General features: G+C 42.3%; 1 protein-coding gene across 3 annotated transcripts in view; it reads right to left on the bottom strand.

Moving 5' to 3' along the window:
* Positions 1-24,131, bottom strand: part of ndst2a (N-deacetylase/N-sulfotransferase (heparan glucosaminyl) 2a) — a 33,313-nt gene extending 9,182 nt beyond the window's left edge. Inside the window, exons 1-13 of one of the 3 annotated variants that reach the window (XM_072391519.1) lie at positions 24,014-24,131; positions 22,947-23,028; positions 16,874-18,379; positions 15,206-15,293; positions 14,956-15,110; positions 13,910-14,095; positions 12,548-12,676; positions 10,995-11,177; positions 10,784-10,880; positions 10,574-10,697; positions 9,397-9,571; positions 9,097-9,267; positions 1,000-1,109 (exon numbers count right to left, since the gene is read on the bottom strand). In XM_072391519.1, the coding sequence (XP_072247620.1) occupies positions 1,000-1,109; positions 9,097-9,267; positions 9,397-9,571; positions 10,574-10,697; positions 10,784-10,880; positions 10,995-11,177; positions 12,548-12,676; positions 13,910-14,095; positions 14,956-15,110; positions 15,206-15,293; positions 16,874-17,947 (2,492 nt within the window). In that variant the 5' untranslated portion in view covers positions 17,948-18,379; positions 22,947-23,028; positions 24,014-24,131. The remainder of the gene's footprint in view (positions 1-999; positions 1,110-9,096; positions 9,268-9,396; positions 9,572-10,573; positions 10,698-10,783; positions 10,881-10,994; positions 11,178-12,547; positions 12,677-13,909; positions 14,096-14,955; positions 15,111-15,205; positions 15,294-16,873; positions 18,380-22,946; positions 23,029-24,013) is intronic. The other 2 variants (XM_072391518.1, XM_072391520.1) reach the window with 2 other exon arrangements.
* Between the last annotated feature and the right edge of the window lie 1,021 nt (positions 24,132-25,152).

The raw sequence follows: 25,152 nt of genomic DNA, 5'->3' as shown, positions 1-25,152 counted from the left end.
CCCCCTGTAATTTCTCAATTGATTTTATGTACATGTGACATTGTGGTTATTAACTTGCGTTTCCCTGTTCCAACAGGTATCCTTTGAAAGGTGTTATGGTGTTTTTTTCCCCTCTTTTCCCTCTTTTCTGTCTTCTCAAACTCCAGCTGGTCGAGGCGGATGGCCACCCTTCCTGGTTCTGGTTCTGCCAGAGGTTTCTTCCTGTTAAAAGGGAGTCGTTCCTTTCCACAGTCGCCTCAGGCTCAGGACGGGAGATTGGACTGAAGACAAGTTTCGGTGCAATCTGTTGGTTTCCTTAGCTAGGATATTATTTTTGAATTGGCTCTATATGAATGAATTGGATTATTTTGAAATTAATTCATTGGATTCATTGGATTATGATTACAATGAATTGAATTAAATTGGCTGGAATTGGACTATAATATTTCAGTGCCTTAAGATGACATTTGTTGTAATTTGGCACTATATAAATAAAACTGAATTGAATTTAATTGAACTGAGGAGGCACCATGTTTGAATGCTCTGTTCACACTTTACAGCAAAGATTAATAATAGCATAGCCTGCCTTTAGTCTGTGTTTTGTCTTTCTTTGCTTTCAAAAAAAACATCTAAGAGACCTCCGGCTGTAGCTCAGGAGGAAGAGCAGTCGCCCACCAATCGGAAGGTCGGTGGGTCGACTTCCCCAGGATACATACATACAGGATCCTTGGGCAAGACACTGAACCCCACGTTGCCCCCCCAGTGTATCATTGGGGGTATGAATGTGTGTGAATGATTAGAAAGCACGTAGTTATGTGTATCTTAAGACGTGCTGTATGAGTGTGTGTGAGTGGGGTGAATGCGGCATGTAGTGAAGCGCTTTGAGTGGTCAGTTAGACTAGAAAAGCGCTATACAAGTACAAGTCCATTTACCATTTACCTTCTGTTGATGTACTGAAGATGATCTAGATAGTGTGTATTTGTTTAGCTGCTTTTGTTGCGTTTGAGTGTGCTACAAACATCAAAGCCTGAGTGTAGTTAAAGATGGGAGTGACACCGAGGAACCTCTGGATTCCCTCCATCACCAGGGCTGGGTTGGACCGCAGTAAGGCTCCATCCACGATATGCAGCTGAATACAAACAACCAGACATATCCATGACTCACCAGTGGTAAATGATATTTAAGTGACAGAAGACATTACAGCAGCATCCAAACCACTTAAAAAAATAAAAATAAAAAAAAAATAAATCAGACCTATCTTCTCATATTTGTTTGAGATGTATCATTATTCTAATAATAGTTTAGAATTATTAAAAATAAAACAGAAGGCATATACATTATGCATTTACGTCACTCAAAAGGAGGGTTCTCTTCTTCTGACACACAGTTACTGTGCTAACTGACAAAGACGTAGAAACTTCTGCCTGAACACACTGTTGCTGATTCACATCCAACATCACAGAGCCAGCCTTCTTTATCTGATGCTCCTGCCCCAACAGATGCTGCAAAGCAGATTGTACTCTCCATCACAGACTTGTGGAGGATATGAAACATCTTGGTGCAGGCATTGAAGGACATAAGCTTGCTCAAGAAGTACAGTCTGTTCTGTCCCTACTAGTAGACATTCTCAGTGTTGCATTTTTAGCTCAGATTGTTGTCCAAATCAATTACCAGGTTGGGGGATAGTGTCTGGTTTAGTGTCCTGCTAAAGCAAACTTCAACAAATGGAACTTCAGCAAATGGGAGAGCAAGGTATTCAACCACCAACCTTGTGGTTGGAAGACGACCATTCCATCTACTTAGCCACAGCCAGCCTGAAGTGTTTGGTTCTACAATTATTTCTCATTTTATTTGTGTTCAAGTTGAGGTGATTGTTCAATAACCATGCCAAATAGCGATGAATGCACAATGACTTAACAGGGTGGTATAGTAGGTCAGCCACACATACAGCAGAAATAAAATTCAGATAGGGATATGATGAACATGTTACTCCCAAAGGTCATGCAGTCTCCAGATCTTGTGGCTACTTATAGTCAGTTAAGATGGATGATCTTTAGGAGACTCTCCACCCCAAAAGTAAGATTAATCGCTGGGACTGTTTTAAACCAATACAAATTACGCAAATATCTTTGACAGGCAAAATGTGTTATGCTGAGTTGTATGTAGTGAAAAATACTTAAGTCCTTAAGCTAACATACTGTACTGAATAAAAGAAGGATGCACACTTCATTGGCTTATTCTGATTCTGCATAATTTAACTCTTTAAAATTATGCTGCCGAAGCTTCAATATCACATTAGACATAAAATAGATTTTGTTAGTAGAGTAATGATTGTACATATCTAACTTTAGACTGCTCCGAACTGCACAGGAGAGACAGAGGACGCTGTCAATATGAAACGTATTCATAGACTCCCAGTTAGGGCTGGGCAATAAAACAATCGAGAAATAACTTTTCCTCGATAGAGATATGAAACATGGTCGATACACTTTAGATAGATTACATTCATCCATCTTTTGACAGACAATACGAATAGCCAATGACAGTGAGAGTTGCGCCGCGCTGAACCAATCATGTGGCTGGAATAGAACCATGCCAGCAGCTAGTCGTGGCATGTTAGTTTGTGCTGCTGCAGACGTATAAAAAAAGAAAATGAGTGCTCCCCCGGAAGAAACGACGGAAGACACAGCCCAAGGCATAAGGGATGACATTGTTGATAAGAAGGGCCTGAAAAATTGGTGGTTTGGAAGTCCCCCCTGAGCTGTCACCTTATCGTGGTGGGGGAGTTTGCGTGCCCCAATGAGTCTGGGAGCTATGTTGCCCGGGGCTTCAAGCCCCTGGTAGGGTCACCCAAGGCAAACAGATCCTAGATGAGGGACCAGACAAAGAACAGCTCAAAAGACTCCCTATGATGAACAAAAAATTTGGACCTCGTTATCCCTTGCCCGGATATGGGACACCGGGGCCTCCCCCCGGAGCCAGGCCCGGGGGTGGGGCCCGGCAGCGGGCACCTGGTGGCCGGGCCTGTGCCCATGGGGCTCGGTCGGGCATAGCCCGAAATGATGACGTGGGTCCCCCTTCCGACAGGCTCACCACCCGTGGGAGGGGCCAAGGGGGTCGGGTGCTATGTGAGCTGGGTAGCAGCCTTGGCGGAGGCCTTGGCGGTCTGATCCTCGGCTACTGAAGCTGGCTCTTGGGACGTGGAATGTCACCTCTCTGTTGGGGAAGGAGCCGGAGCTGGTGCGCGAGGCTGAGCGGTTCCGGCTAGATATAGTCGGACTCACCTCAACGCACGGCTTGGGCTCTGGAACCAGTCCTCTTGAGAGGGGTTGGACTCTCTTCCACTCTGGAGTTGCCCGTGGTGAGAGGCGCAGAGCAGGTGTGGGCATACTTATTGCCCCCCGGCTGTGTGCCAGTACATTGGGGTTTACCCCAGTGAACGAGAGGGTAGCCTCCCTCCGCCTTCGGGTGGGGGGACGAGTCCTGACTGTTGTTTGTGCTTACGTGCCAAACAGCAGTTCAGAGTACCCACGCTTTTTGGAGTCTCTGGGGGAGGCACTGGAGAATGCTCCTACCGGAGACTCCCTCGTTCTGCTGGGGGACTTCAATGCTCACGTGGGCAATGACAGTGAGACCTGGAGGGGTGTGATTGGGAGGAACGGCCCCCCCGATCTGAATCAGAGTGGTGTTATGTTGTTGGACTTCTGTGCCAGTTATGGACTGTCCATAACGAACACCATGTTCAGGCATAAGGGTGTCCATATGTGCACTTGGCACCAGGACACCCTTGGCCGCAGTTCGATGATCGACTTTGTGGTTGTATCATCGGACTTGCGGCCGTATGTCCTGGACACTCGGGTGAAGAGAGGGGTGGAGCTGTCAACTGATCACCACCTGGTGGTGAGTTGGCTCCGCTGGTGGGGGAGGATGCCGATCAGACCTGGCAGGCTCAAACGTATTGTGAGGGTCTGCTGGGAGCGTTTGTCAGAATCCCCCGTCAGAAGGAGCTTTAACTCCCACCTCCGGCAGAGCTTCAACCATATCCCGGGGGAGGTGGGGGACATTGAGTCCGAATGGGCCATGTTCCGTGACTCCATTGCCGAGGCAGCTGATCGGAGTTGTGGCCGTAAGGTGGTCGGTGCCTGTCGTGGCGGCAACCCTCGAACCTGCTGGTGGACACCAGTGGTGAGGGAAGCCGTCAAGCTGAAGAAGGAGTCCTATCGGGCCTTTTTGGCCAGTGGGACCCTGGAAGCAGCTGATAGGTACCGACAGACCAGACTGGCCGCGGCTTCGGCGGTTGCTGAGGCAAAAACTCGGGCCTGGGAGGAGTTCGGTGAGACCATGGAGAACGATTTCCGGACGGCCTCGAAGAGATTCTGGTCCACCATCCGGCGTCTCAGGGGGGGGGAAGCGGCTCACAGTCAACACTGTGTACAGTGGGGACGGGGCTTTGCTGACCTCAACTAGGGATGTTGTGAGTCGGTGGGGGGAGTACTTCGAGGAACTCCTCAATCCTACCAACACGTGCTCGGAAGAGGCAGAGTCGGAGAGCTCGGAGACGGGGCCTCCCATTTCTGGGGCTGAGGTTGCCGAGGTGGTCAAAAAGCTCCTCGGTGGCAAGGCCCCGGGGGTGGATGAGGTCCATCCTGAGTTTCTCAAGGCTCTGGATGTTGTAGGGCTGTCTTGGCTGACACGCCTCTGCAGCATCGCGTGGACATCGGGGACAGTGCCTCTGGACTGGCAGATCGGGGTGGTGGTCCCCCTTTTTAAAAAGGGGGACCGGAGGGTGTGTTCCAACTATAGGGGTATCACACTCCTCAGCCTCCCTGGTAAGGTCTATTCGGGGGTATTGGAGAGGAGGATCCGTCGGATAATCGAGCCTCGGATTCAGGAGATGCAGTGTGGCTTTCGTCCTGGCCGTGGAACAGTGGACCAGCTCTATACCCTCGGCAGGATCCTGGAGGGTGCATGGGAGTTCGCCCAACCAGTCTACATGTGTTTTGTGGACTTGGAGAAAGCGTTCGACCGTGTCCCTCGTGGAGTCCTGTGGGGGGTGCTCCGGGAATATGGAGTGCCGGACCCCTTGATAGGGGCCGTTCGGTCTCTGTATGACCGGTGTCAGAGTTTGGTCCGCATTGCCGGCAGTAAGTCGGATACGTTTCCGGTGAGAGTTGGACTCTGTCAGGGCTGTCACCGATTCTGTTCCTAACTTTTATGGACAGAATTTCTAGGCGGAGCCAGGGCGTTGAGGGTGTCCGATTTGGCGACCTCAGAATCGGGTCTCTGCTTTTTGCAGATGATGTGGTTCTGTTAGCGTCGTCAGGCCGTGACCTTCAGCTCTCACTGGAGCGATTCGCAGCCGAGTGTGAAGCGGCTGGGATGAGAATCAGCACCTCCAAATCCGAGACTATGGTTCTCAGCCGGAAAAGGGTGGAATGCTCTCTCCGGGTCGGGAATGAGATCCTTCCCCAAGTGGAGGAGTTCAAGTATCTCGGGGTCTTGTTCACGAGTGAGGGACGAATGGAACGGGAGATTGACGGGCGGATCGGTGCGGCGTCTGCAGTGTTGCGGGCTCTGCACCGACCCGTCATTGTGAAGAGGGAGCTGAGCCAGAAGGCGAAGCTCTCTACTTACTGGTCAATCTACGTTCCCATCCTCACCTATGGTCACGAGTTGTGGGTAGTGACCGAAAGAACAAGATCGCGAATACAAGCGGCCGAAATGGGTTTCCTCCGCAGGGTGTCTGGGCTCTCCCTTAGAGATAGGGTGAGAAGCTCAGTCATCCGGGAGGGGCTCGGAGTAGAACCGCTGCTCCTCCGCATTGAGAGGAGTCAGATGAGGTGGCTCGGGCATCTGGTTAGGATGCCCCCTGGACGCCTCCCTGGGGAGGTGTTCCGGGCCCGTCCCACTGGGAGGAGACCCCGGGGGAGACCCAGGACACGTTGGAGAGACTATGTCTCTCGGCTGGCCTGGGATAGCCTCGGGGTCCCCCCGGAAGAGCTGGAGGAAGTGGCCGGGGACAGAGACGTCTGGGTTTCTCTGCTCAAGCTGCTGCCCCCGCGACCCGACCCCCGGATAAGCGGCAGATGATGGATGGATGGAGTGCTCCCCCGGAAGAAACGACGGAAGACACAGCCCAAGGCATAAGGGATGACATTGTTGATAAGAAGGGCCTGAAAAATTGATGGTTTGGAAGTATTTTGGTTTTTTGAAGTCCGACACAAAACAGAGTAGTGTGCACTGCAAATTATGTCAAACATGTTCCGACAAAGTCAGGAAATACCACCAATCTTTTTCATCACCTGAAGCAGCGCCACCCGTTTGAGCATGGAGAATGCAAACTTTTACAAACACAGCCCGGAACAAGTGCTAATCTTCCCCCAATAACAACGCCTGTGCATCAGCAACAGAAGACCGGAGAGTCTGCTTTGTTCAGCAACATGCCGTAAGACACACCGTGATATTACAAATGCAGTAGCTTATTGTATTGCAAAAGACAGGCTACCAATAAGCACAGTGGAAAATCGGGAGTTGAAGTGGATGCTAAAATTGATGGACCCAATATATCAATATCGACTGATATTTAAAAAAAAAAAAATCATGATGTGACTTTTTCCCATATAGCCCAGCTCTACTCCCAGTCAACCAGGAACAAGGAGACGAAGCAGGAGGCCATTTGCTGAATATGATTCTTGACATCAGTTTGCTTTGTCAAAGCCTTCAGTGGTCAACGAGAAGGCAACTGAACCTCTTTGTGACTCTCGGAAACAATTAATCTCAGCTCTGACTGGTTGCAACTTCTGAGAACGAAATTTTAAGCAAACTTCAGAATTATGTCTCGGAGAATGCATATCAAGCTTACTTCAATCAGCTGGTTTGATGTGAATAAACAAATGTCTGTAATGCGGTCAACAAGTGGTGCTATAAGCTATGTTCCACATAGCTGTAACAAACAGAGCAGTGAATGCTAGCTGGAAACTAAATTTGGTGGTAAGGACTCAGTGGACTTGGTCACACACAACTGAGAAGGAATCCTTTTCAAATGTGATTATTCTTTCATGTTAGCGAGTGTTCACGATTGTTAATGAGACCATGTGGGTCACATGTTTTGTTATCTTTTTTTTTTCCAAAGTGATTGAGAAAAGTTGTTTCTATATGGCCTAATGTGGGTCACTTTATTTTGGGAAAAGGCAACAACCACCAAAAATTGTGCTGTGAAACCTCTGCACGTTTCACAGCACAGGCTGGGAGACCAGTTAGGAGAGCATTGCAGTAGTTAAGGTGGGAGATGACCATGGCCTGCACCAGGAGTTGGGTGGCATGTTGGGTTAGGTATGGTCTGATCTTTCTTATGTTCAGTAATGCAAAGCGGCATAAACGAGCAGCTGAGGTAACGTGATCTTTGAAGGTTAGTTGGTCATCAATCACGACACCCAAGTTTCTAGCAACCTTTGATGGAGCAAGAGATAGGGATTCAGTTTGGATGCAGATGCTGTGGTGTATGGTTGGTTTGGCTGGGAAGACAAGCAGTTCAGTTTAGGGCATTAGTAATTGTTACGTGTCATTGTATTTTTTTTTGCTAACCCTTTGTATGTGTCTGCCGTGTCTCTGTGTTTAAGGTGCAGTTTCCTGAGGGATGACTGAGGGCACCTGCATGAATCTGTGGGTGCGGACTGTGGGTGGATTCTCCTGTCACCCTCTGGAGCTCTACTCTCTGGCACTTCTTTTTGTTGTAAATAAATGTTATTCTTTCGCATTTTACTTAGTATGGTGTCCCTTAAATGTGTTGTGACTTTGAGCCAGTCATCACTGTATGACTATAAACACAATCTCATTATGAAACAATTAAGAAAAACTGAAAGTTCTTGAAAGTGCACTTTTCATTAAAACAGTAATGAGTGCTTTTCATATAGAACAAATCATTTGTAGTTTGTATTAACTTGTTAATTTGGTCTAAATGTCATTTAAAAATTATACAATAGCACAATAATATTATTATTAATAATAATAATATTCATGATAATTTAAAAAAAGAAAATCAATATTAAAATACATTTACAATAAACTACCATGCAGTCATGAATGAATAGCAACTGAAAAAATTTATAATTTAACAGCTCACATGAAAACATGCTGTACTCCACCCCTTGGTTGCACCACGTGTAAGAAATGGCTGAGAGGGAATGATCAAAGTTCAGCTTCTAAATCTAAGTGTTTAAATAAATGCTGCCAAGCTTAACAGTCATTCCTTGGATATTAGATAATAATTAAATATTAATTAGATATTAATGTTCATTGTTTCGAACATTTCCCTTGAACTTGATGAAGTTCAGACTTTGCAGACATGAACAAGGTTCTATTCATACCACAGTTTAGGCCATTTGGACCAAAGTCTTCCACACTTGTGCATTTCTCAACCTACAGTCCTGAGACTTTTTCAGAAGGTGTGGGTAAAGTTGATCTCCTCAAAACAATCTTCCATGTTGTTCTCCAACTGCTCATCATCACTTTTGGTGCGCATGTGTATGCGTGTGCCGCCCTTTGAACAGTAGATTGAACAAGTCCAATGAGGAGTCTGCATGCATAGAAGAGGTACAGTCTGTGCAAACCTTTGGACAGCTATGTAGAGGGACCCCCATGTTCCAAAATGTTCAGTCCCAATTGTTGCTGTTAAATTGTTATGTTGAAGGATGTTGTTGGCACAATATGATCAAGAAAAGATACTTCTTCTATGCATCATTAAAATTCTCATATCAATACCACTGTTATCACCAGGTTCCCTCCAGTAATAAGAACAGATTGTAAATTTAGGGTTTTATTAGTTTCTGTGTTCTCACTGTTATGTAGCTTGTTATGCATATAGGTACGAGAGGTTGTGGTACAGGAAGTAGAGTAGTAGTTTGTTGACTGGAACAACGGTGGTTTTTCATGTTGAAGTATCCTTGAGCAAAACAGTGAACCTCACTTTGCCTCTGATGTGTTCAACAGTATTTGAGTGTGCGTATGAAAAAAAGCACTGAGGGGACAGCAAACAGAAGAAAGACAGATAAAGACAACCATTCTGATTTGATATAATGTTATCCTATCTTTACATCAGCAGCTGAACTTTGTGTTACCTGGCTGGGCTGGTAGTATTGCAGCCAGCGCTCCAGGTGAGCAGCATAGGTCCCAGGATAAAGGCAGCGTCTCTGAAGGCTGTGTAAATCCCTGGCAGCTGTGGGGCCTGCCGTCACCACTGCATGGAAAGTGCTGTTGAGAGCTGCAGGGTCCTGGTGGGCCCTCTGGTGCTGTGGCCATTAACACACAAACAGAAAAAAATTTAAAAAAACGACAGACTTCTTGAATCTGACATGGACAAAGATGTGTCCAGTTTTAGCAGCAGAACATATGCTCTTACAGAGCAGGATTGTTCCTACCTGGTACCAGGAGTAAGCCCGGTCAGATGGGTTGATGAGCACTGCTAAGATTTTGGCTCTGGGTAGCAGAGCTGCAGCTCTTTTGGGAGCTGCCTCTGTGTCAAAGTAGTTGGCACTCTTTTCAAACATGAAGTCTGTACTGACATTGGAGGGGAATGGGAAGAACTCCATATACCTGAGGAAAACATTGAACAAAAGACATTCACATCATTTCAGCTGAATTATCTGTAGTTTTACAGTTTCACTGAAATTAATTCAGTCAGTTGGACAGCAGAAGTGACTGTGTGACATCAAGATTAACTATAAAAAGGTAACTACACAGTAGTCAGTTCAACACGGTTTCCAGAAGATTAACCTGATGAGCTGGATGGTCTGTTATAGAAACCAAGAAAGGATGTCCTCTTCAGAAACTGCTAAGAGAAAGCTTAGCCTCCTTTAAAATGATACTCAACAGGTGACAAGATAAAGCAGCTATCACACAAGTTTAAACCAATCAGATCATTGAAGCAATACAGCAGAGCCAATACATGAAAAGGAGCTGCCACCGTTTACCATCATCACACAAAAGCCACGTCAACACTAAATGATTCTGATTGGACGGGACTTTGTGTTTTGGCAATGAATGGAAAGTCTGGAGCCTGAAAAGGAATCTTTAAATGATGGTGCGTATTATGTAGTTTAGATTTGCAGTTTCACAAAGAAAACTTTATTCTTGAATTGTTCGATGAACCAACCCCCTCTGGATGCTCTTTCTTCAGCACTTTGTGTACTTTGCTCACACCAATTAGGCAATTTAGTTGTATTCCACCTGTTGTTTTTGGCTACCATCCAAATCAATACATGCATACATTTCCCAAAGAATAAAAATGCTCAGTTAACGTTAGGTGTCATCTCTGTGATATTTCAATTAAATACTTTTTTTGTTGACAGTTTTAAGTCAATTTGTTTGACAGGGAAACATTGGAAGCTGATACAACTCATTAATTAATGTTGTTAAGGCCTTGGACTTGCGTTAGAGCTTGTGCGTTTTCAGTTAACTATTTTTGTAGTTTTTTGTAGTCATCTTCTGGTCTGTAGGTTTATTCTGGTGCAGAATATTGGCTCTGACTGTGAATATCCTGTTGGTATTAATGGCAACCTGAAAGAAGTGTAGAGTATGTAGTGGTGACATCTTTACCAATCAATCCCATTTTCATAGTTGGGTCCACTGAAGAACTGGATCTCCTCGAATGTGGTGGGACTGGGGAAGGAGCTGGTGATTGCTGGGTGGAGGCTCAGGAATGAATGAAGCGCTGTAGTGCCTTGTAGATGAGACATTAGTAATAATGAACAAAGATAGATGTGGATAAAGATAAACATCTGGTAAGAATGCAGATGGAGGTAGTACCTGTTTTCTGTGGTCCAATAATAAGGAACTTAGGGAGTCTGTCACAGGTCTTTTCTTTAGACCAGATATCTTTGTGTCTCTTGTCATGACAAGGGTTCTGAAAAATAAGTTTCATTTTCAATGAGTAGCATTAAATAATGTCATTGCTTTCATCACATGTCTGTGTCCTGTGCCCCCCCCCCCCCCCCTCCCCCTCTTTAATTATACCCACCTGCCAGAGTGGGTTTCTCTCTTCTGGAAAGATCTGAAAGTATTTCTCAGCAAGCTGGACTGGGGGCAATGTCTGCAACTTGAGGTTGGTCCAGCACTGAACAAACTTCACCAGAGACTCAAAGGTGTACAGACCAAGGCGATCATTGCCATAGTTAGACAGGTGAGTCATGAAGATGCTTATCTGGATTGAGAAGGTACAGTGTTAGTTTATAGTTAGTTGTGTAAGGTGGGCTAAATTTGCCAAAAAATAACTAACAACACCACCAGACAGCAGTGTAACTTTTCAGATAATGCTGAAAAATGACCTCTCTTAGGATTCTAGGGTGGCAGATTTGGATGGTTTTACGTGCAACTTTAAAAATTCCAAGAGCATGTAGGCTTTGTATCCTATTGAAGACTTGTTTAAAATAGAAACTGGACATTAATTTCTCCAGCACAGGATCATTAAATTTTATGGTATCTTGGGATTCAGTTGCAATTAATCAAAGCACCAAAGTGTACTGTGTGTCGAAACGTTCCAGAATTCAAAGCTTTACGCTTTATCCACATCATGCACAAACACTTTTGGCTGATGACAGGAAGGTTACAGTAATGTAAAAGAGTCTTTTCAGCAGTTAAGATCAAACATCATTAAAGTATATGGTAATTCATATGGAAATAGTTTATTGAATATTTCTCCTCTCTCAGCAGGAAAAGTAGCACAAAAAGTATTTTCCTTTCTAATGCAGGATAATATCATTGAAAAAACACAATCTAAAAGAGTTCTGAGTTGTGCATCGGGTAAATTCTGCAAACAGAGTAAAAAAAAAAAAAAGTCATGTTTGAAATGCAGGGAACTTTAGATCAGTTTTTGAGTAGCAGTTTGACTGTATATAAAAGATGGTCAAATTCCACGCTCCATCAAAGAAGATGCAGAACATGGTGGACTCTGGTCTTATACCTATCGTGGAGGACAATCTGGAAGCTCACTTGCTCCATGCTGCACAGCAGGGTCTCGTGTATGCTAACATGGACACATGCCTAACAGCTCTGCAGTTAAAGAGAAGCTGAAAAAGTAAACTGTGCTGTGAACTAAACACAGACACGATGAAGATAACAGTGATAGCAGGAGCAAAGATGATTAATTGGCCAAACTAATGAACCGGTAAACCTTTACAAGTAACTGGTCTTGAAATGAATGGATGATTTATTACTTTATTCAGGCTGCAGTCCGTCTCTCATTTTCTTAACACAATCAGACTCGTTTAATGAGGGTGTGTATCTAAACAGTATCCACTTTGCAGACAGCTACCATGCATTACCTTTGCACATTACCAAAGCCATTCCTCAGCCTCTACATTTCACCATGTTGACACATGTAATTTATACCAACAGATTTTCATACCAGAGGAGTCCCTGTTTTTACCTCATGGCTGTCACATATTGATATCTGTCAGTCTGAATTTATGCACTGAGCATTTTTTTTTAAATCTTTTTTTTTTAAATTCCACCTTTTAGTGACATGAGTGCAAGCTGCACTTCTGCTGTGTGCATGGAGGTAAGTTTTCTTACAGGGTTTAAGAGAACAGTGAGAAAAAGTTCTCCGCCTCTGATGCTCTTATCCAGCTCCTTTGAGCCTCCTGGGTATTCATTATAGAAGATTGTGTGAGTGAACAGACCACAAGTCTGTCTAGGCAACACCTGGAACACAGAAGGAGAGGATTCATTATTTCATATCTGTTTCATGTAAGTGTTCTCTAGAAACGTTTTATACCTCAGTCAAGTAGAAATCAGTAAACAGTTTTTGTTACCAGTAAAATAATGGCCTATTCTGATCTACAAGATCATAGCTAAGGGCAATTTTTGAGATGATTTTCTTTGTTGTATTCTTTTTGCTCCAAGTACTACTCTCAGCACCCAGCTGTCTGGTTACAAACATTTGGCATCTAAGAGCTAAAAGCTCAATAAAGCTCAACAAATTGAAGCTCAATAAGTTTCTGCCCGTGTTTTCCCAGTTAGGCTACATCTATATTATAAATCTGTGAGGAAACTACATTACACGTCAGGCGCGGTTTGTTACACAGGGAGAAAGCACGCGCAGTGACACGTTCAGATGATAGTTGTTTGAAACGAGGCTGGCACGCACAGGTCTTAAAAGATCTATTGAACTTGATGATTTTCTGATGGACTTTGACACAGTGGTGAGCCATGGCCCATCCTTTCTTGGAAAGACTAAGCCTTTGGTGGATGTTCCTTCACACCCAATCCTGACACCCTTACCTCACCAGTTATTCTGCTGACTGTGGAACACTCACTTTACATTCTACTGACTTCTCTCTCTGTCTTTGCCTCTGTCCCAATAAAACGAAGTTGGTCACTGAAGACATTTAAAAAAAATTATTTTATTGGACTTGTGTCCATTTCATGAAAGTTTTAACCAATTAACATACTAAAGTTTTACATTTTTGCTGAAACTGAACAGTCTTACCAACTATTTATAATAATTTATTCAATCTTTATTAAATGAAACTCTTTACAACTTTCTATATACTTTATCATTATCCTATGTGGGTCTCCAATATCTATGTAACATAGCACTGATACTGAACTGTTATCACATGACAACAAAGCCGAATTTCAATGTACAGTGATCAAAGTCCAGTAAATCAAGTGAAGCTTCATCAGCTGGAACCTGATGGGGATGCTGGATAGCTCAACAGATTGAGTGTGCACCCCATGCAAAGAGCTTGTAAATCCTCATAGCAGTAGACCCAGCTTCAAGTCCCAGCCTGAGGCTCTTTGCTTTATGTGCTATTCAGATTTATGCAAAACCCTGTGGATTTTCAAAACTGTTTTCTGCCTCCAACACATCAAAATTTTGTCTTATTCTTATTTGAAGAAAAGTTTAAATATTCATCAAGAACAGGGACTGACCTGGATCCCATTGTGGATAAAGCCTCGACGGTATCGTGCAGGCCTCAGATGAGGGTATTCTTCGGTGCTGGTCACCTTGATTCCCCACACAGACTTCCATGCCTCATATAGTTGGCTGTGAACAGGGTAAACACCAGAGTGGTGTGGAGCTACAGCATAGCCCATATCTGTAGGGATGCCGTGCTCCTGGAAAGAGATGTGGATAGACAGGTTGTGGGTAAATTAAAAAGTAGAAGAGGGACGGGGAAAAGGGTAAGATACGTTTGTCAGTACATTAAAAGGATTAAGACTTTTAGACAGTTTACACTGCTTTACTTTAATTTTGATTTGTTCTCAGAGCCTCCAGCAGTTATGGGGCATTACTTGCTCTTGTTGCATTTTTTCCTCACAGTCGGCTCATTTTTCACTGAAATACAAAGTCATTCACCTCTACAGAAACAGATCAGTCAAAGCTAGAAGCCCCAAGACTGTTTAGGAAAATTATGATACAAAACATATAGAAAAAAAAATGATTTTTTCATAAAAAAAATTACAACAACCAGAATTAACATGTGGTAAAATAGCTTACTAACATGGGGGGTGGGGGCTCTACTTAATACATACTTCAAACTATTCTGTTTTTTTTCCAGTAACGTCTGTTTTACTAACTATTTTAGTCTGCGCATTCACCATGCAGAAGCACTAAAGTCATGTCAGTCTGCAAAAACGCCAAAATGTATCAATTTGCTTCAGATAAACTGGAACCAGAACAAAGCTATTGAGCCAAACAATAACTATACCTGCCCTTCTGTTTTATTCTGTCACTGGAGTTGTCATAAAGAGTTTTGTCCCTTTTTTTTTTTGTAAAAGTTTTAAATTGAGTCTATCTAAAGTGGAAACCAGTTGACACGTCGGGATAATTAAGTCAACGAGAATGTACCTGAACAAGTGTTGTGAAAATTCAAAGATTTTAGATTTCTGATCAACCCATAAAATCCAAACAAACATAAAGAGCCACTGTTTTATTTGAAGGTCTACAAAAGACATCTCTTTTGATCTTTTCTAACCTGAGCAAAGATCTTGTTGAGCCTCATTTGCTCAGCCAGGACACTGACGTTGTGAAAAAGGTGAGGCTGCATGTGGCTCCACATGTGAGGGAACCACCAGAAGTCCATCCTATGCTGCAGCAGCATGTTATCGCCCTGGTCCTCCTCATCAGTACCTGAAACACATGCATAAACATAATAACAAATTAGTTGTAAGGGAGAATACCCACAGCAGATACTGTTTCTAAACACCTTTAGACAGTTTTCATACCTGTGTGATAGAACTTTCCAGAAAATCCCAAGTTGAAGGTGAAATTAGGTACCAGAGATCTCATTTTATTTTGAGTACTGAGCAATGCCTGAGGGAGAAAAAATGCAATCAGTTTTCATTTAATATCTATGGAAGAAAGAAAAATGCCATTGTTTCTAAACCTCAAAAATAAGGCAAGAAATGAATGTCGGAACATTTGATATTTTTACCTTTTTGTGAAGCACATTTTATGTTGGTGGATAAAAAAAAAAAAAAAAAAAACATACTTCACACTAACACACACACTTTTGAGATCAACTTTGTTATACTGATAATTCAATGATTACAATGAATTGAACTCCAATTGGCTTGAATTGGACTATATTATTGAAGTGCCTTGAGATGACATTTGTTGTAATTTGGCGCTTTATAAATAAAATTGAATTGAAGTGAGAACCTGTTACGCTATAAGGTATCCATCATTTTTAAAGAAAATCATGCCTGCATTAAATTCTGAACCTTTCAGTAAAAACTGTATAAATATAAATAAATTACACTGTATAAATATATGAAATCAATATTTCTTTCATTTGTTTAGTAACTTTGCACCAATCACAGCATGTGAACTCAGGCAAAGTGGAAAACTCTTCTGTGGTCAGACAAATAAAAAACAGAAATGGTTTTATTGAACTGAATAGTTATTGAGCTTAATCACTTGAGCTCATTTAAGTGATTACATACAGAAAATATATTACTGAATCAAAATTGTATTTTGGTTCAATTTGGCTTCATCTATAAATGGTACACCTGACTTTAAAAATGAAGGTTGGATTACTGATTTTCTGAGTGTAATTTGACAAACTATTCTGTGTTTTCAATTACAATCAATGAAGTACTTCTAATTTCAGTACAATGACAGACATAAGCTTTCAAAATTTCTGCCTGATGACATTCAAATGCTGATTGAGTCAGACATTGTTGTGTGGGATATCACCAGGAGGAGAATGAGACCATTCAATCTGAAACTCCGATTATAAACTGCATATTCCAGCACAGAGCCTCCTGAGTCGCGCATTCTCCTAAACATCCCTGGTGTTGTTGTACCAGCTTCAGAAAACAGCCTAATTCTGCAGTCAAAATATTTCAACATTGAAAGTCGTGTGCTGGTCAGCTAAAGAGTGGTATAAAACTACGTAACTATTCAACAAAGCTGAGTGAAAAGCTTCATCATCGTAATCAACAACATTTATCACTCAAGTCATCATTTGTTAAATTGTTTCTAGGAATAAGGTAGATGATGGTGGAGATGTGATTACGTTATTGGACGATTAAGTATTGTTATCTAGCTGCGTTAGAAAATGTAGTCAAACTCAATTTACTGTTACAAAATACCAATCAACTCATCAGTATAAGTTAAGTAGCGACCTGCCACTAGCAAAGGCTGCACCCCAACTGCCCCCAGCAAGGTTAAAACTGGGACTAATGACAAGTTGCATTTAAATCTATAAAATAGATCCAAACATTTTGACTTTTTTTAAAAAAAAAAAGAGCCTAATAAATCTGTAAGACAATAACTTTGTTGGCATATGATCAACACTTACAAAGCATCTCACAACCGAGTGGCGACTTATTGTTATATTTGATCATTTGTGGTTACTTGTTTAGGTATAATTGACTAGGCTCACCTACCTCCACATCAGACACCTTCATCCGGGTTCCCTCCTTCCCAACAAATATGTCATCCACATCCACCAGGATGTGACGGTCCAGAGACAGACACAGTCTCTTCCCTGTCAGGTAGGCAATGGCGTCTACAAACACCAGCTTGTGAAGCCAATAGTTGAGATTATTTCCAAACAGAACTCTCTGAATACCATCGTGGAGTCCCAAGTCCTGGACCACTGTGGCATGGAGGGCCCGCAGAGGGCTGGGTCCAAAATGTGCTAACACTTCTGAGGACTTTGTGGTGGCCAGAAGCACTGGTTCATATGTCGAGTGGTTAGACTGGAAAACTGTCCAATCATCCCCTGGCAAAGGGCCCTGCTCTACCTGGTTGGGCTTGGTGATGTAGAGCAGAGGAGCACTGGGGTTAATGCGGTAGTCCCTGAGTCCAAGATGTGAGTGTAGGAAGAGGGGGAAACCCTTAAGCTGTGCACTGAGAAGAGAGTTTTCATTAGCTTTATAGAAGCCAATGACACCTACTCCATACTCCACACAGTACTTGTCCAGCAAGTCACGGTTCCACACATCCAGATTGACATATTTCAACACATTTTCAAAGATGATCAATGTGTAGCGTCCACGGTTATGCTCTGTCAAAGTGGGCATGTCACCCTTACTAGGAGCAATCTCTGTGCGATAGTGGAAGCGACTTGACTCTAATATGGCAATAATCTCTTGGCCCAGCTGGGAATAGATACTTTCTACAAAAACCAGAACCACAGGCTCTGTCCTGGAATTATCCATTGCCTTCACTTGTCGTTGTCGTCCCTGGAGAACAGGAAGGAAAAGAGGAGCTCTCTGTCCACCTGTCCCTATACCTGTAGGCCCAGTACTCACTCCAAGTGGCACCCCCCCACCTCCACCACAGTCACTGAAGGGTAAAGGTGGGGGCTCCTTGATTTTAGGGCTGCTCGAGACATAGTAAGCCAAGAAAGCCATAGACAACAAGGAGAAGATAATAAGTGCCAGGATGAGGCGGTGAAGCTCCAACTGGCGAACACCTCGCATTAGCTTCAAAATACCCAAGCCTGCAACCACCATTATGTTGAAGGGGTAAGTCAGGACAGGTCACCAAGCAGCAGCAATAAAAGGGGCAGCAGAGCAGAGATGTTGCGGAGGAGTGACAGGAGAAGAAAGTGGGGAGGGAAGATTGAGCAGCAGATACTGTCACTGAGCTGTGCTTATGAATAGCCATTTACTCTAAGTCACCATGGCCGACATCGTCAACTATCTGCTCTCTATTTCTAGCTCTGAAGTGCAAAAAAAACACATTCAGACTAAATGAAGATGCAAAGAAGATCAGGTCCAAAGTAAAACCTCAGCTACTTGCTGCTTGGTCAGTTCTTTATTTCAGGTAGCTCTGCAGATATCTTTGCATGTGTATTTGTCCATGTCCGACAGTGGGAGACAAAGCCGTTGGTCTGAACATCAGGCTGATCCCACTCTGACCACCTTGTGACGACATCTAAGACTCTTGGAAAATAAGGGCAAAAGAAAGAAAGAAAAGAGACAAGAGGGAATCAAAACAATTAGTTTTTTTTTAGCAATTAGTTTTTATTACTGTTTGATATAATTATGACATATTTTCAGCTGCTAATGACACAGAAGTCACATCTGAATCTGTATAACATATGCATGTACTAATTACAGGTAAAGGCCTTTACAAGCTGCAACAGCTTATAGGTACCGGACCTGTATTTGTAACACTGATTATGAAATGACTTAGGAAGAATGTCAGAGTAACCTTTTACCATTTTACCAGACAAAAAAAAAGTCATTATCTAAACATTTCTCAGTAATTATGTGAAGTTGAAGTATTAATGTGTGGAACTGCATGTTGACTGAAGCTACTGATTGACACATCAATGTCTCTTCCAACGAGCTGCTCATTCACTGACTTTATCAACTGAACTGAATTATCATCATTTCACTTTCTCCTGAAGACTAATTAGTTGTTTCTTGTCTTTCAACATACTGCTGACAGACCTGCTGTAGGTCACTAATGCAGTTTAGCTGTTTTTTGGGGGTGGTCAAATTCAACAACAAGGTAATGCTCTTTCTCCCAGTGAACATACTGCTCTCCCCTGTCCACTGATGACAACAGCAAGGACCCTCGACTGACAGAGGGCTACCTGCCCCAGTTTCTTCAGAGAAAACACATAGAAAGAAACTAAGTTAGAGCTCATGTCCATGTCCCAGTGTCTTATTTTAATTGTTTAAAATGAGTAGAGAGCGCATATATAAGGCAAGGCAAGTTTATCTGTACAGCACAATTCAACGACAAGGTGATTCAAAGTGCTTTACAGAGACAGTAAAACAGTAGAAATAAAAAGCATGATTTAAAATTTAAACAAAAGAAAGAAGAACAATAGATAAAATCAAAATAAAGATAAGATTGAATAAAATAAAATATCAATAAAATTATATGAAAGATAAGATCAAATAAACTAATAAAAATGTAAATGATGATAAAATCAGTAGATAAAATATGATTCCATTTTGAAACTCAAGCTTATTTGGAGCTTTATTCAAATGCAGCTGAAAATAGATGTTTTCAACCTGGACTTTACACTGAGTGTTTCATCTGATCTGAGGCTTTCTGGGAGTTTGTTCCAGACATGTGGAACATAGAAGCTGAATGCAGCTTCTCCATGTCTGGTTCTGACTCTGGGAACTGATAAAAAAAAAACGGATCCAGATGACCTGAGGGGTCTGGAAGGTCCTAGACCATTCAGAGCTTTATAGACCAGCATCAGAACTTTAAAGTCTATCCTCTGATGGACTGGCAGCCAGTGTGAAGACCTCAGAGCTGGACTGATGTGCTCCACTTTTTTGGTCTTAGTGAGGACTCGAGCAGCTGAGTTCTGGATGAGCTGCAGTTGTCTGACTGACTTTTTAGGTAGACCTGTAAAGATGCTGTTACAATAATCAAGCCAACTAAAGATGAATGCATGGACTAGTTTTTCCAGGTCCTGCTGAGACGTCAGATCTTTTAACATTGATATATTCTTAAGGTGATAGTAGGCTGCCTTTGGTGTTGCCTTAATGTGTTTGTCCAAATTTAGGTCTGAGTCCATCACTACACCCAGATTTCTGGCCTGGTTGGTAGTTTTTAGATTTATAGATTGTTTAGCAGGAGGAAGTTGTGGCACATCCAGTCATTAATCTCCTCAATGCATTTAGCATGGGCCTGTACTGGGCCTCGGTCTCCTGGTGATCTGGTCATCAGCCTATTCTGAGCAGGAGGCTATGACACATAAGAAATATCAGAGCAAAGAAAAGTCCATTTGTGGGAGTAGATCAGTCAGACACTAAATGTTGATGGTAAATGTGGTCTAATAATATGATGGTGATGACACCTAAACAGTTTGTTGTGCTACAGTCTGTTTCGCAGGTGACAGTGGAGCTGTTTGGGTCTAATCATCTGAATGTTGAGCTCTTGAACCATCTAAAAGGAGTCTCACTTAAAACTGTTATTTAATAAAGCTAAAATAGGTACTGAATTGGGTTCCCTCTGATAGTTGCTCTTGCACAGGACTAATTTTCATTGTACAAATGTCTCAGACGGATTGTGTCGCACACTGACCTCTCCCTGCACCACAGCTGTCAGACTGAGTTGAAACAAGGTTTTTCAGTTGTAAGTATGAGGCAAGCGCCCTACATTTGCTGCTAATGGTGAAATAAAAATTATTTTAAATGCAAATATAAATTAAGTTAAGCTTAAAAGAATACAAGGCAAAGGGGTTGGCTAATGCTGCAACAGATAAGGAGGAGATTTGTTGTCATTATATCAATGTCATAGAATTTTTAAAAAGGTGCAACTGCTTTAGTGCGTTTTAGTGAAACACCAACATCAAGTGGTCTGGCATAGCTTTTCAAAAGGTTACCATTTTGTTAGATTAGATATATTAGAGAAATATATCAAGGGTTTACCAAAGTAATGCAATGAGCATTTCCGTTGTGCAAGACAGCATATTAATCTGGTGTATGTGTATATTAACAGGGGAGGGGCCAAGTCTGAGCGAGAGGCATGGGGCTGAATCAAAGTACAGCATGCAGCTCTGCTGTAGTAGATTTCACTATTTATTTATTAGAAAAATATTCCAGTGGGTTGCTAAATATCTTTGGGTTGCTGTAAAGAAGATACCTGGGTAGCAAACATGGTGTAGGAAACACTGGCGGCACTATTATGTCTTACTGGTGTTTTGCAGCCTTTTATAGTGCATACAGCAGCTTACGAAACATGCCCCACTCACATACAATGCAGAATAGGATGATTACAGATAAAACAACATATACTTTTCAGGTGACAGACAAATTTGAGAAATGCTCTGTTTTGATAAATACAGAAATAAAGAAGGCTTAGGATGAGCACAGACATCACAATGCTTTTGGGGGGAAGTAATGTGGACGTGACAGACGATGCTTACACATACTCGCTATTCTCTAGAACGCTAGAACTGGAATGTAAAAGGAATATCCTACATACAGTTCAAACACTATAATTGAAATATTGTTTCATTTAGGATAAGATCAACAGTTGGAATGTTGTTCTGTATGCACACACACACATTGACCTGACCAAAACTGTTTGAAATGGATTTTATCAAAGCAGACTAACATGCCCACATAATGCCACCGAGGATCAAATCACTGCTGCATGTAAATGCTTAACGAGACTCAAATGGTCCAAAGTGTTCTGTACGGCTTCAAAGCTCCATCTTCTAATAGTAAAGCGTAAGTGATATTAATATAGCTGAATTCCTATTGAAGCTATAAAGCTGAAAATCAGTCCATTAGGACGTCATGTCAACTGGTGGTTACTTAAAGTATATCCAGGCTGTCGCTCTGTTCTAATTAAATCCTAATTTGGTAACCGCAGTCTCATCTGACAGAATCACCACTCAATTAACTTAAAGACAGCGACTGTGCAGTGAATTCAGCTGTACTTCCATGTACCATGATGACTTTTCTCTCACAGTCCACAGCATCACAACATCAGACAGACTTCAGTTAGTAATTGCATTCCCCTCCCATTCATATATACTGGGACATGGACGGTGGTCCAGTTGAGCTGCAACTTAGGCAGTATTTATCTATGCCAAGCGATCCCTTCCTCCAACCAAATTCAGAAGTTAGCCCCAAACCCACCTGGCTAACAAAGACTTACATTCAATTCAATTATGAAAGTGCCAGCTAAAAATAAATCCACGGTTTGCATTGGAAGAATAATGAAAAGTGTTATTGTGACGAATTCTAAACCCCAGTCAAGGTACCTGGAACACAGGAGACATTTCCATCAGGTAATATTTGAACAATTGGGCAAAGCAAGGTCACAGTAAGCCACAGTTGTCATATTCCAGTCTTCTGGGAACACTGTTGAGCTGCAACTTAGGCAGCATTTATCTATGCCAAGTGATCCCTTCCTCCAACCAAATTCAGAAGTTAGCCCCAAACCCACCTGGCTAACAAAGACTTACATTCAATTCAATTATGAAAGTGCCAGCTAAAAATAAATCCACGGTTTGCATTGGAAGAATAATGAAAAGTGTTATTGTGACGAATTCTAAACCCCAGTCAAGGTACCTGGAACACAGGAGACATTTCCATCAGGTAATATTTGAACAATTGGGCAAAGCAAGGTCACAGTAAGCCACAGTTGTCATATTCCAGTCTTCTGGGAACACTGTTTTAGATGTTTCCTTGCTTTACGCCTGGCTCAAATTGATGTATCCTTAACAGGCTTTTGAAAAACGTGACAGCAAGCGGTTCAGAGAACTATTTATCTTGAATCAGGTGTGGTAAATGGTAAATGGACTTGTATAGCGCTTTTCTAGTCTAGCTGACCACTCAAAGCGCTTCACTACGCATTCACCCCACTCATACACAATCATACAGCACGTCTTAAGATTCATAACTACGTGCTTTTCTAATCATTCATACACACATTCATACCCCCAATGATACACTGGGGGGGCAAGTGTCTTGCCCAAGGACGCTTCGACATGTATTCTGGGGAAACCAGAGTCGAACCACCGACCTTCCGATTGGTGGGTGACTGCTCTTCCTCCTGAGCTACAGCCGCCGTGTGGAGACACCTCAAATCTGCAGGGTAGTGGTCCCTAAGGAATAGAGTTTGACAGTACTAGCGTAAGCTAGATGATGGTGACGTTTCATAACAAATTCAAAATTCTTGACATAATTAATAAAAGTTTTATATCAATTTTGCAATTTCCTACATGACAGTTTTTTCTCCTCTTTCTTTGGTAATAGCTGGACCTGCAGATACACTATTTCATTGAAGATTATGCCCATTGTTGTGGAGAATTTAATGATTTTTAGTGTGAGGTGAGTCTGGTCCACATTGGATAAGACCTGTGTTATTTTTTCCACTATAATTCACGCGCAAACATCATCCTTCCTCATTGGCTGCTTCAACCTTTCACTGAAGAACATGGATTTGGAATTAAACTAGCAGTCACGCAATCAAACCTACTTACCATGCATGTGCATATGACATTGCATATGTGCACTGCTACACTGCTACCAGCAACCAATGAGCAAAACAACAGAGCAGAGCCCGAAACCTGACTTTGTTAACACACTACCTCCAGTGACATGCAGCCTCTCAATGGCTGAAACATACTTACAACATATGTAAGATAAAGCCAAACGAAAAGGTTGCACTGCAGAAGTATTGATACCCCTGAAATGTAGATCAAGCCGCCTGCCCTGGATTCCGGCTTTGATTTTAAAGAATAAATAAAACGTAAAAGCTAGCTCACTTAACACAGTAGTCTCACTCGACCACCGCTAATGTTAGCATTCGATAGCTAACGCCAGCTTTCTGTGTCTCTGTCCTCTAACGAACACCTGTCAGCTGAAGCTTTTCTTCGTTTTCTCCTTCGTCTGCGATAACAGCATATTTAGATGTGGTTCAGTCCGCAGGAATGATTCACAGGACAAAGCTCAGTCTTGTCACCGCTGGGATAACTGGAGCCCACTGCTAGCTGAAGAGACAGAGGCTATCGCAGCCGCTCAAGATGTTGGACACAACTTTGACACATTATCCCTACTTAAGACAATTGACAGCCATGACGCACTTACCGATATTTGTGCTTAGCAGACAACAATCTGACCAAAGTAGAGGAGGGTGTCAAGCTTCAGAATTTGATCTAAAAGTGAACTTCGGTGCTTCACAACTCAGGCAGCCATCTTGGTTGTGATGGGCTCAACCAAATTTGACAAACCGGGGGGGCGCTCATAACCCAAAGTTTCAGGTGCTTTTCTGTTATTCAGGACAAATGAAGAATGAAGAACACCATGCTGACACATTTCTATTGCCTTTTACTAGAAATGGTGTTCTTATTGTTGTTGTGATCGTAGTAGTAGTAATACTAGTCTTTACTTTGCTGGGATGGGGTGGGATGCTTCAACTTGGGGTGTTTTTCTAATGCTGACAAAGGCAGCAGCAACCCTCTGACTGACCTCAGAGCAGAGTTTGGGTTGAAAGAAGAAGATGGCTAGCAGTATGCAAGTTCTGACCTTGGTTAGGTTCCAGCTATGCATTACACACTTTTCATTCAGTTTTTTTCATTTTACATGAGATAGTGTCTGCACTCCATTTCATGGACAACAGCTTTATACCAGAGCCATGTCTGCTCATTGTCGTAAACAGTCCTAAAGAAAATCAAGAGATTAATTATTGACTAATAATGCATCCAATATGTTTGATGCATTATTAGACAATGTACGGTAATGCTGTAGCAGTTGCTAACATGTATTCAACTAACCCTGATATTAATTATATTTTTTCCAGAAATATGGGTGCCCAAAAAAAAAAATCAGTACATATTTACATATTTACATTTATATTTATGAAGCCAAATGTCTAGAATCATTTTCCATTCAATTGTCCCACTTATGGATTATGGAGGGGGCATTTGTTGTTTGTGAATAGTTATTCATCTGCATCTGTGTATCTGAGCCAAAATATTCTGAATTTTTAGCAGATGAGCACAGATGTCACAATGCTGTTGGGGGGGAAGTAATGTGGACGTGACAGACGATGCTTACACATACTCACTATTCTCTAGAACGCTAAAACTGGAATGTAAAAGGAATATCCTACATACAGTTCAAACACGATAACTGAAATATTGTTTCATTTAGGATAAGATCAACAGTTGGAATGTTGTTCTGTATGCACACACAGCTGCTGTAAAAGGTCATTGCAGCAGGCAGGA

The sequence above is a fragment of the Leuresthes tenuis genome, unplaced genomic scaffold (assembly GCF_036924035.1).
Source record: "Leuresthes tenuis unplaced genomic scaffold, fLeuTen1.0.hap1 SCAF_8, whole genome shotgun sequence".
In the NCBI taxonomy this organism is placed as follows: domain Eukaryota; kingdom Metazoa; phylum Chordata; class Actinopteri; order Atheriniformes; family Atherinopsidae; genus Leuresthes; species Leuresthes tenuis.
This window is presented reverse-complemented; position numbering and strand designations above follow the sequence as displayed.